We start from the raw sequence: 11,534 nt of genomic DNA, 5'->3' as shown, positions 1-11,534 counted from the left end.
TCAGCCACTGACATTTAAAAACATGCTCCTGCAGGATTCACCTGCAGTGAATGTTTGGTGATTGTCAGGTTCACGGCTTTATAAATAGGACTGTTTCTTGAGAATTATGGAGTAATTAGAAATGCACTGTTTGTGCTGGTGTTCTGACCATGCCCTGTACTCCACCCAAAAATCATGCTAACGCAGCAAACAAACAAGTCGGAGAAGACCAGAAGGTAGAATGATGCAAGCTGATCATTAGTTATTATTGATTTAAGTGATAAACATTGGCAATAACTTGGCAAGCCATCTACTGCTTGTAAAATAAAACTGGCAATCACTTGACAAGCCATCTAATGCTTGTTAAATAAATACATAAATATTCATCTAGGACACACCCTTAGATCCCATATATATAAAGAATTAAATGTGTACAGATATCACTCTCTTATCGGAGCTGTTCTGTTTTCTTCTGGATAAGGAGTCCTTTGCTTTGAACATGGCTTTTTACAGTTCTTCTCAGATGTCAAGCATGAGCTCTGTCTCAGGAGGCATGAATGCTGGTTCTGCTGGATATTGTGGTGTAGGTGGTATGGGTGGTAACTTTGGCCAAGTCGGTGGTGGGTTTGGCCAAGTCGGTGGTGGATTTGGCCAAGTAGGTGGTGGATTTGGCCAAGGTGGTGCTGGCTTTGGTCAAGGTTTTGGTCAAGCAGCTGGAGGTTTTGGTCATGGGGCTGGAGGAGCTGTCGGAGGAGGCTTTGGTGGTGGTGCTGGCGGGGCAGGTTATGGCGGTGGTGCTGGTGCAGGTGCTGGAGGTGGTGATTCATTTTTCAACATGAATGAGAAACAAACAATGCAGAACCTTAACGACCGCTTGGCTACGTACCTTGACACAGTCCGACGGTTAGAGTCATCAAATGCTGATCTTGATCAAAAGATTAAGGACTTCTTAGAGAAGCAAAGAGGTGGTAGCACCAAAGGAGAACCAGGAAAAGACTACTCCAATTACTTTAAGACCATTGAAGATCTGAAGGCTAAAGTAAGTTTCTGATAGGAATGCATTCTCAATTTATTAAACTGGCAGAATAAAATGTAAATAATTTAAGGGGGATATAAAGTCATTCAGCAGTAGCCATCTGTCTGTCATTGGGGTGCTTAGGTTTTAATACTTTTGAGTTGCTGACCTGAAAAAAGTATAAAGATGAGGAATTCCTACTTTTCACAGTCTTTCATTTGCTGCATACTTGTTCTGGGTCTGTGACTTGGCCACATTGAAGCCAAATACAGCCAAGCAACTAGCGTTTTCAGAGACTTTGGCAATGGCAGCCCCATATTTCTCTCTTAACAGATGTGCTTTAATAAAATTGCTTTATCTGCTTCAGGATAGGTGCAAAGATAAAACAATTCTTCAATATACAACTTGATAGCGTAGTATATTTTTCCACCTTGATATACTGGATATGAATGAAACTGCAGACATTTTATTAAACAGATGAAGAAGGGTTTGCAGAATTTAATAACCCAAGAACAAAAATGCTGTGTATTGCAGATTACAAGTCCTTAGATGTGGTGTCTGCATTAGCTTTCATTGTTTTCAGACTAAGCACATTTATTGCAGATACCTGTTGATCCTGCTGGAATTCTAGTTACTTTTGTCTCAAAACAACATTATCAGCTTTCCCACCTTTTATAACCTACAAAACCCCTCCTCCCTATATAATAGAGATGAGCAGAAGGGGGTGCTGTTTGTAGTCTAAGTCAGGATATCAACAAGGGTTACAACGCTGCTCCTCCATAGATACAGTACAATGATTGAGCCACCTAGGATAGGAAGTGTGTTAAATGGCAAGATCAGCAGGAGAAATCTAGGGAAAAAAAACCCTGAAAACTGAAAGCAATACATCCAAAGACTATAAACTGTTGGTGACCCTGTTTAGGAGATGACGCTCATTTGCTATTACCAGGACATGAAATTATGGAAAATACCCAAACAAACAAAAGTATCACTCTTATTGTGTAAAAAAATAAAAATAAAATTCTGGGGTTTAAATTGAAATTTAGGCAAAAAACAAAACAAAAACTACTAGCCATATTTTCAGCTGATGTTGCCAAATGTGGAATTGTACAAGTAGCACTCCAACTGTGATGTGCACTGAGATTTCAAGGCAATAAATGGATGACTTTATTACATCTCACTAGCCACATTGTGCTTTACAAAATGTCACCATTAATATAATGCAGAATTAATATATTTTGCTATATTTGTTGATAAGTGCAAAAATATACCTGTTGATCCTGCCATAAATCATGTTAGCAGATAACTTTCTACGCTGCGTTCTTATTGGTTACCTTAGTCTCAGTTCACTCTGAGGACTACAAAACACCCACCCTCTATGTTATTGAGAAGAAGAAAAAGGGAGGTGTTCTGGAACCATGCCCTAGGTGGCAATGCTACTCCTCCATAGATACATTACAGTAAGTGGGCATTGCTACCTTAGGGTAGGAAGCATGTTGCTGGCAGGATTACCAGGAGAAAATAAATGGGAAAAAGCCTGCAAAAAGAAAACTAATGCAGCCACCACATTTAAGGACTGGTAAAAAAAAAAAGAAAAGTGCTTTGAAAGAACATATGTAATAATTCACATTCTGCTCATGTACTGAGTGATTCTAATCATGTTAGAAAAAAAAGTAAGAATTAATTTTAGGGTAACCTATTATTTAACAAGTGCAAACATTTTTATGGTGTTTATTTTTGTTTTACAGATTGTTACAGCCTGCCATGATAACCATGCTGTAGTTTTGCAGATCGACAACGCAAGATTGGCAGCAGATGATTTCAAGCTGAAGTAAGTTTAGTTTGTTAAAAGCGGAACTACACTGTATTGAGCACCACAAACCAAGAACGATATTTAATTCCTTTTTAATATTCAAAGCAAACTCCCCCATTCAATCACATCTCCATGCTTTATTTTGCTGATAATTCATTTTGAAAAACACCCTGCTGCCATCTTGAGTAAGGGCAGATGATTCACGTAGCATTTACTTTTTTGGAATCTATCTGTCCTTAGCTCAGGCATGCAAGCAAGAGGAACGTTCTTGTATGACATCATTTACCTAGGCCTGGAAACCAGAAAGCAACTGAAGAAATGTAAAAAAAAAAAGTTTAAAAGAAGTAAATATAATGTACTTTTCTATTTTCTATTATTTACTAGTGCTAGTAGCATAAGGATTAATAATAGTCAATGCTGATGAAGAGAGTGACATACAGCTTTAAATGTCAAACTAGCACAATCATTGGTCAGCATGTCATGTTGCCCACCCCCATAATGCAATGCTGACTTGATGGTGACAGCGCCATTCTCTCCATTATGGACTGCCTACACCCAGAGAAGGAGAACCCTGAGCATCATGTCACAGGCACAAAGAAATTGAAAAAGGGAAATATAAAAAGAAAACGCATAAACGCTGGAGGAGGGATCTAAAGGGGATGGTGCTGATAGTTGTGCAGGGACTCTAAACAGGAACTAGAAAATATCTTTAAAATAAGCACAGTAACATCTTAGGCCTTCCTCATTATTCCTAATCACTTATGTCTTTCCTTCGCACAGATTTTCTAGGAAGGAAGCATTTGCCTCAGACCATGGCATTGTGATGACAAAGCCACTCTTGACCCATGTCTTAGCTCCATTTTCTGGTTACATAGGTCTGCCCTCTATGCAAATTCATCACCCACATTCTGCTCGCACTTCTATGTTGCCATGATAGGGCTAATGTCATAGATCTCCACAATGACAGCTAACATGGCATCCAGAAATCAAGTAGGCTTCTTTAAATTCCTGGGAAGCCCCAAGTGACTCCACAGTCACATAGGAAGCCAGGAAAGTCACCATTGTGGGAAGTGCTGCCATTGTAGGGAGGGGATAAATAATGTCACCCTAAGAATGAGAGGTCCTCAGCCCAGCATTTCAGTGATGCTCAAAAATTATTCAGCTGATGTGCAGATGCAATGAAGCTTCTAGTGATTTATTAACAAATGCTGGGTTGGTCTGCTGTTCTTCAAAGTCAACAAAGTACAGGTCTGCACATTGACAAGGTAGAACATTAAATTTAGTGTTTCATCCTAAAGGCTAAAGCTCATGTTTCTCCTGACAGCTGAGACTATTCAGTGTTACTTTTTTTCTCTATGCTAAGACATGCTAGGAATACCATCTTTATATCATGAAAATGTTTTGTCACATTCAAAGAAACTTCTGTTTGGGTCATTGACAACACTTTTATACACGTTGTATATGTTTTAATATTTATATATTAGAACACATTGCATTTAGCTCCATTTGTTTCTCCTGTCAGGTACGAAAATGAGCTTGCTCTGCGCAAATCAGTAGAAGCTGATACTGCTGGCCTACGCAAAATAATGGATGACCTGACCCTGTCCAAAACTGACCTGGAATCTCAGTTTGAAGGCCTTACTGAAGAAATTGCTCTTCTTAAGAAGAACCATGAGGAGGTAAGACCTAGAGAGTTATCACCAATACTGTCGGCATTCCTTGGTTTTTGTAATGGTGTAATGTTAATTAACCACATTTCGTTTTAATTATTCTGTAGGAGGTTAAAGGACACCATGAAACAACTGTTGGTTCTGTCAATGTAGAAATGAATGCTGCTCCAGGAAATGATCTGCTAAAGAAAATGAATGAGCTCAGAGAGCAGTATGAGGTTATGGCTGACAAGAATCGCAAGGAGGCAGAAGACCAATTTAAAAACATGGTAGGAAATATTTTATATTTTAATTCAATTTATATGGTTGTCCATTTGTGAGGTATATAGATCCTCAAAACTGACCCATGATGTCACCAAGGAGCCACACACAATGTTCAGTATATGTAATACTATAGACGTCTGTCAGAGGAGACTGCAGACTGATTAGAGGACATGGGCAGTGGACATGTGACAGATGTAGCTATGACTAGAAATATTCTATGGGAGGCAATCCAAGACAGTCTGGGTATATGCTGCTTGAAACTTCTAAAAACTACCACTCTATTTACAAACTAGAAAAGGTACACTTTCTGGGGAAATTGTGTGGAGTGTTCTTGCCTCCACCAGTAGTCTACAACTGGAGTGGGCGGAGTAACTGGTTGGAGTGGCTGGAGTAACTGTGAAACCGTTTTGTCAGCTCCCACTCTAGTTTTGAACATTCCACCATTCATTCCTATAGGATCAATTTCACCACAAAAACGCCAATATTTTGTGAACCATTCGGCGAAACGTTCCACAAAGTAATAGCACACCAATCAGGAACAATCCGCACGTTTCGGTATATTACTGTCTATGTAGTGTAAAAACTGTGGGAGGATTTAGGGTGGTAAATTTGGCTATAATAATAAGAATATATATGTGAGATAACAGTAAGTGGTCTTGCCATGCAAGAACACTTAATAAATGTTCATACTACTAACTGTGGGGTCCAAGACCCAGGTGGAAAACCCTATGAAGCCCCCAAGCCAAAGCATGGGTATTAGGGATCTAAGGAGTTGTGATTCAAACATCTTATGTACATATACACTAAACATACCTTGAACACTTTCCAGGTTTGCAATGAAACATCTTGAAATGGCCAAGCAAAAGAAATTGGACAATGATGAGGAAGATGGAAGTTGTTGTTGGTTAGCTTGCTTTCAGTAAGGGCCATGTATAAGCAATGCAGCAAATCATCAGCATACATACAATAATACATCGTGCTTAAACTACTAACCTCTGATGTGTTGCCTTGTGGAAAAGGGGCCTTGAGACCTTTCAAGAGCAAAGCTGAGGGTCTGATTGCTGCTGGCCATTTTGCTATGCAACTGCCATGTTACATAGCTACTTGGTTATGCAATGGAATTGTCCTGCTATTTTTCATGTTGGGGCACTTATGTCAGTGGGTCACTCCAAGAGGTAAAGTTGTTAATGTCACATCTAATACTCTGGGGTCTTTACTACTATAGAATGCAAAATGGACATAAAAAAGAACAGTGCTCCCCTTTAGAGTAAAAAATAATCCTGTGTAACTGGTTCTCGGTATTTACAAAAATGTATTTAATTGTTTATTCTCATTGCTTTCCTAGAGTGAAAGTTTGAAGAAGGAAATATCAGTTGGACTACAAGAAGAGAAGAGCAGTAAGAGCGAGATTTCTGAATTAAAGAAGTCCCTTCAAGCTTTGGAGATTGAGCTTCAGTCACAACTTGCCATGGTACAGAGTTAAAAGAAATGCATATTTTAGTCAGCAGATATAAGGAGTAATAAATCTTAAGAAAGTATTTCTAGCCTCTCTAGTTGAAAAAGGTTAGGACAGCTATTATATTTTAACTTCCGTATGTGTCCATGCTGGCTATGTTCACCATTTTTGTATTTCCCACCATTGTGGGAGACCTTGAGATATTTCATAGCGTATCAACATTTGGCCAAATTCCTTCTGACAACCTTGACTAGAGCACCAGAGATAGGTCATCCAAATCCCGCCCCCCCCCCCCTTTTGGCTATACTTAAAGGAAAACATGACACCAATTTTGGAGTAAATGGCCAACATGGCCTTTTATTAACAAACATTTTAACACACCAACCATTCCTTATAACAGAAACATACAGAGTTGTTGTTGTTGGTTTTCGAAGGCACCCCCCAAAAATGATCTGAAATGCACCTGTGGACAACCATATTACACAAGGCCTCCAGCCGCAACCAACCAGCTCGGAGACAACCATACCGTCCGCAGTGCAGCACCACCACCTTCCAGTTACACCTTGGTTAACTGGAATGTCCCCGGGCACACCATACCACCAATGGTTCCCACACCATTATCTGTACCTCCAAGATAAGAACCGCCTCCAAAGACCAACAACCGCCCAAGACCGAAATAACCCCCCTTTCCCCCCGAGAGGAACACAATACTCCCTAAAATAGGGAGGGCGGGAGGGAAGCTCACTCACCAACGTCCAGCTCCGACTGACGCCCCCCCTCCACCGGGACACCCCACCCTAAGGTGCAGCAGAGCCCACCCACGCTCTCCCTCTACCAACCAGCACCCCCAGCTATACTTTTCCACCCCCCCGGCACATAATTAACCCTTTCTATTCTCCTCCCCACTCTAGGCCTAGTCATGCCTGCCCTGCGCTAATTTTCTTTTTCCTTTCCGCTACAGGCATTTCTTTAAAGAAGGAAGTAAAGTGGTTATAGAAATTCTATCACAATAATAAAAACTTGAAAACATGGCCTTCCTTAACACTTGTTGAAGAGCTACCACTGCAGAAGAATCTTCAGCATCCAACATTTCCACATGTGTTAGATGCCTGGTCCTCCACAGGGTGCTATGGCATTTATGTTGGTCCCTATGCCACTGCTGTGCTCTGTAGTGACCTAGGAGGCAATGGATGAAACCACAAAGTGCAAAGGGTGACCAGATTCCCTAAAAGTTGGATGCTGAAGATTCTTCCAAATGCTTTCGCCTTTCAAGTGAGTGAAGTTCCAGGGCATGGGCAATGGGAATGATAAACGTTAAAAAAATTTTCTTTACAGGCAGCCCTTGTTTTTGAATGCTAAATATAGCAATAAGGTTTTAATAGGAATGATATAAGAAACATAACTAAATTTCACATCAAATGATAACAATTATATCTCAGATATAATGTTATCCATATGCAAATTCAGCTTGTATTTCAGGTTAGTGGTTCATCTGTGTTAATTTTCCATTGACAGAAAAAATCTCTTGAAGAAACCTTAGCACAAACAGAAGGACAATACTGTCTAAAGATTGCCCAGATCCAGGCTCAGATTACTGCCATTGAGGAGCAACTGGAACTAATCAGGGCAGAGATAGAGTGTCAGACTGCAGAGTATGAGCATCTTCTGGACGCCAAGACAAAATTAGAGAGCGAGATTGCAACATACCGCAAACTCTTGGACGACAGGTAAGAAATTGCATTGTGAAGGAAGAATGGTGGGAATATTGTCTCCTGTGGTACCTGTCCCAAGCTTACTGTAGAAGGTGGCATGTACCAAGAAAGATTGGTATAACACTGTCATCAATATTGCTGACAAAAGATGACCCTTTTATGTCTAGGAATATTGGTGTCTGATCACTCAATATTTATTTATTTATTTCAGGTACTTATATAGCGCCGCCAATTTACGCAGCGCTTTACACATATATATATTGTACATTCACATCAGTCCCTAACCCTCATGGGGTGTACAATCTAAGGTCCCTAACTTACATTCATACATACACATATTAGGGCCAATTTAGACAGGATCCAATTAACCTACCAGCAAGTCTTGTGTGAGGAAACCCGAGTACCCGGAGGAAACCCATGCAGGCACAGGGAGAACATGCAAGCCCCAGGCAGGTGGTGCCGTGGAATAAAGTGGAATTAAACCTGATCATAAAAAAATGGCACCTGGATCTTTATGCCATAATGCACTAGTATGCACCACAGTGATCCCCTCCAGTGCTGGGATGTCAATGCTCTCGGCTTCTAGAACTGAACCAAATAGGTCTGGCTCTAGTACACTGAGCATAGCAGGTTGGTTGTCCTGCACCTCTTCCATTCAGAACATGTATTGCATTCTTTTCAATGGATTCGCATCATTCAGAGGTACAGATGAATGTCACAATTTCCCCTCCTCCATGGTTTCTCCTCCAATAGTTTTTCTCCTCCTCCAATAGTTTTTGGTTGGAATTTATCTTTAATTGACATATACTAGAAATATATCATGCCATCCCAGTGAATGACAGTAAAAGGGATTCCATTGAATCATAAAAGGTTCCTTGTTGAAATGTGAAAGGTCTGAGTCTTCATACAGCTATATGCTACTTTCCATTTATTATAATATATCACGATCGGTGTTTTCTCTGTAATGGTAATATATTAAAAAGAACTGTTTTCCACCTGCAGCAACACTGTGCAAGGTGGGTCAACAACAAGCACACAAAGGGGAACATCATCAAGCACTTCATCATCTCAATCATCTCAAGGTAAATATATTGAGCAGTCAGGGGTAGCTTATTTTTTCTCTGCTTGAAATAAGACAGCTTGAAAACTAAGGAGTTTACTTATCAAAACTGCTATCCAAGATCCATGCATTTTTAGGAATCTTGGTTGAAAGCTGTGTATATCTCGGGTGAACGTATTATTAAATAGACCCGTATAAAGAGGACTAATCCATTTTAAAAATTGGTTGCTTTTCTGTCCAATTTTTAGCAAGACCAGTACATACATAAAAGCTTTTTAATAAAACATTTAAATACAATCCATAGATTTGAGAAAAAAATAAAAAAATAAATAAAATTTGCGTATAGTATACACTTACTTGTGGACTTCTAATCGTGTGTTGCTTGGATGTGATTCTGTCCCCAAGCCTGCAAACAAATGCATAAAGGGTTTATTATATCTTTAGATACATGCTCACGTTCCTTTTTGTCAAGAACCTTTTTTGTTCTTGTGGAACACAGTCCCATATGTGGCCTACATGGCATAAGACCATCCTCCAGTTTAGCTGGATTAAATTAAATCTGTATTTGTAGTATACAAATACACAGTTTAAAGCATGAGATAAGAAGAAAATATAGTGAAAATTGCCCACTGAAGGCCCCAGCAGCTTATGCCAATGCCAAATTAGCAGAAAGTTGATGGCAATGCCGTTATTCAAATCCAGGGCTTGCTGCTAAAGTTTGGGCGAGGGGCTTTAAAAACGCAAACTTTTTAAATCCTACAATTCTAGCCATGCACTTATAGATTTGGTGCCACTTGGCTGGACAGATCTCTTGCTGCAAATATTGTATTATGACAGCCCAGCAGCTGTCAAAATACAAGAAAAGTACCTGTATCTGATTGCTTGAAGGTGTTTTTCAGAGGACAATTGTCCCTCCACCTCCATTGATTTTTGCATTGAGAATTGTCGAGTGATAGGCTACCAAAGGGGCCACCCATGGAGCGAGTTGTCACAAAAAAAAATTATTCAGCATTGTCTGGTGTAAATCACCACTCCAGGTCCTGTACAGCCATCCTCTCTACTGATGTCATCAGGAAGCCAACTGTCTTTTCTGGGTTCTTTGAGCCGGCCCCAGATGATGCGCGTGCACAGTGCCACAGAGATTGCTTGGTGCATATGCAGTGCAGCAGAGATGTACCCAAAAATGTAATCTTCCAGGTTTCAGGTTGGGGGGGGAAGAGGCAGTGATATAATTCTTGCTTAGAAGAGAAACACGGAAGTGCAGTACTGGAACCAGGGGCGGACTGACAACTCATGGGGCCCCCGGGCAATAGGGGATCATGGGGCCCCTGTGTCCTTGCCCAAACTCAAAAAAGCCTATGAAAAAGGTACCAAGGGCATCTCATGGGGCCCCCTACTGACCCCGGGCCCTCGGGCAGTGCCCGAGTTTCCAAATGGTCAGTCCGCCCCTGACTGGGACTCACTGAAAAGGTACCTAACCCACCCCTGCCCCAAACAAAATGTAAAATATGATTGTATAACTGGAAAGGGGGGATCATGCAAAGTCATAGATGGGAGTGAAAAATCAAATATCAAAGGGGGGGAAGAGGGGCTTCTGATGTGACATCATACCTCTTTTTAAACTGGGGTGCTTTGAGATTTTACATAATTTCTAATGAAATTCTGTTTTATGTTTAGCAACGCGAAAGAGATAAAACACACTATGGAAACTGTGAGGAATGGAAGAGATTGGGCCTGCTCAAGCAAACTGGAAACCTTTTTTCATATATCACTCTGTTCTTTAAAATATATACTATTTCTTTGTCTTTCACTATTACACTGGGATGGAAACACAGCGACACTGGCTTTTTCGGTAACACAGTGCACATGACGTATGGCAATGTATAAAGTGCACTTACTCAAACAAGCAAGGGGATTTCAATTAAGAAACTATAGTGATTGATTTCTATGAATTATTAACAGACAGATGGAGTATATTAATGAAAGTTGCTGTATATGTATATATCTGGAATCAGAATATTGTTCTGTGCATACTGTGTTATTTTGATGGAATCAACTGATGTTTAGAAGAATGACTATTATCAAGTTTATATATGTGTCAGCCAACATTCTCCATCTCCCAGTGATGTGAATGGCAGATGTGTTGCTGTCATCAGTGTCTTCTGTGCACTAAGGACTTTGTTTCTTGCTTTGCACAACTTACAAAATAAACTTTTCTCATGCAAGTTATATACGTAGCCTTTGTTCCTTGATGAAAAATACATTTAAACTTAATGGGTATTTTTGGTAGTTTAAAATAATATGCAGGGCTCTAGCTGGATAGCCAAAATTGGCAATTCAACAGAAAAGTCTGTTGTAGGCTGCAAAAAAAAACTCTGACGAATATCAGGAGTCTATCCATGGTGGTCCAACACACTGCCCTGCCTTAGCTGTTTACTTATTTATTTCAGGTACTTATATAGCGCCATCAATTTACGCAGCGCTTTACATATATATTGTACATTCACATCAGTCCCTAACCCTCAAGGGGTCTAAGGCCCCTAACTTACATTCATACATACACAG

General features: G+C 40.2%; 1 protein-coding gene across 1 annotated transcript; it reads left to right on the top strand.

The window, feature by feature from the left end:
* Window positions 1–408: 408 nt before the first annotated feature.
* LOC149464444 (keratin-3, type I cytoskeletal 51 kDa-like) lies at window positions 409–11,198 on the top strand. The gene is made up of 8 exons (XM_089674413.1): window positions 409–1,018; window positions 2,743–2,825; window positions 4,330–4,486; window positions 4,585–4,746; window positions 6,087–6,212; window positions 7,713–7,924; window positions 8,912–8,991; window positions 10,647–11,198. Exons 1-8 carry the CDS (start codon window positions 479–481, stop codon window positions 10,661–10,663), a joined length of 1,377 nt encoding a protein of 458 aa, XP_089530539.1. The 5' UTR covers window positions 409–478; the 3' UTR covers window positions 10,664–11,198.
* The last annotated feature ends 336 nt before the right edge of the window (window positions 11,199–11,534 follow it).

Source organism: Staurois parvus, unplaced genomic scaffold (genome assembly GCF_062004578.1).
Source record: "Staurois parvus isolate SC_StPar_1 unplaced genomic scaffold, SC_StPar_1.0 ptg000151l, whole genome shotgun sequence".
Taxonomy (NCBI): Eukaryota; Metazoa; Chordata; class Amphibia; order Anura; family Ranidae; genus Staurois; species Staurois parvus.
The sequence above is the reverse complement of the archived record's forward strand: the minus strand, read 5'-3'. Positions and strand labels throughout refer to the sequence as shown.

Excerpts from the sequence above, each read along its gene's own strand:
- LOC149464444 (XM_089674413.1), top strand. The coding sequence starts at position 479 with ATGGCTTTTTACAGTTCTTCTCAGATGTCAAGCATGAGCTCTGTCTCA. Across the intron at positions 2,826-4,329 it reads GCAGATGATTTCAAGCTGAA|GTACGAAAATGAGCTTGCTC; the intron begins GTAAGTTTAGTT and ends TTCTCCTGTCAG. Across the intron at positions 4,747-6,086 it reads AAGACCAATTTAAAAACATG|AGTGAAAGTTTGAAGAAGGA; the intron begins GTAGGAAATATT and ends TTGCTTTCCTAG.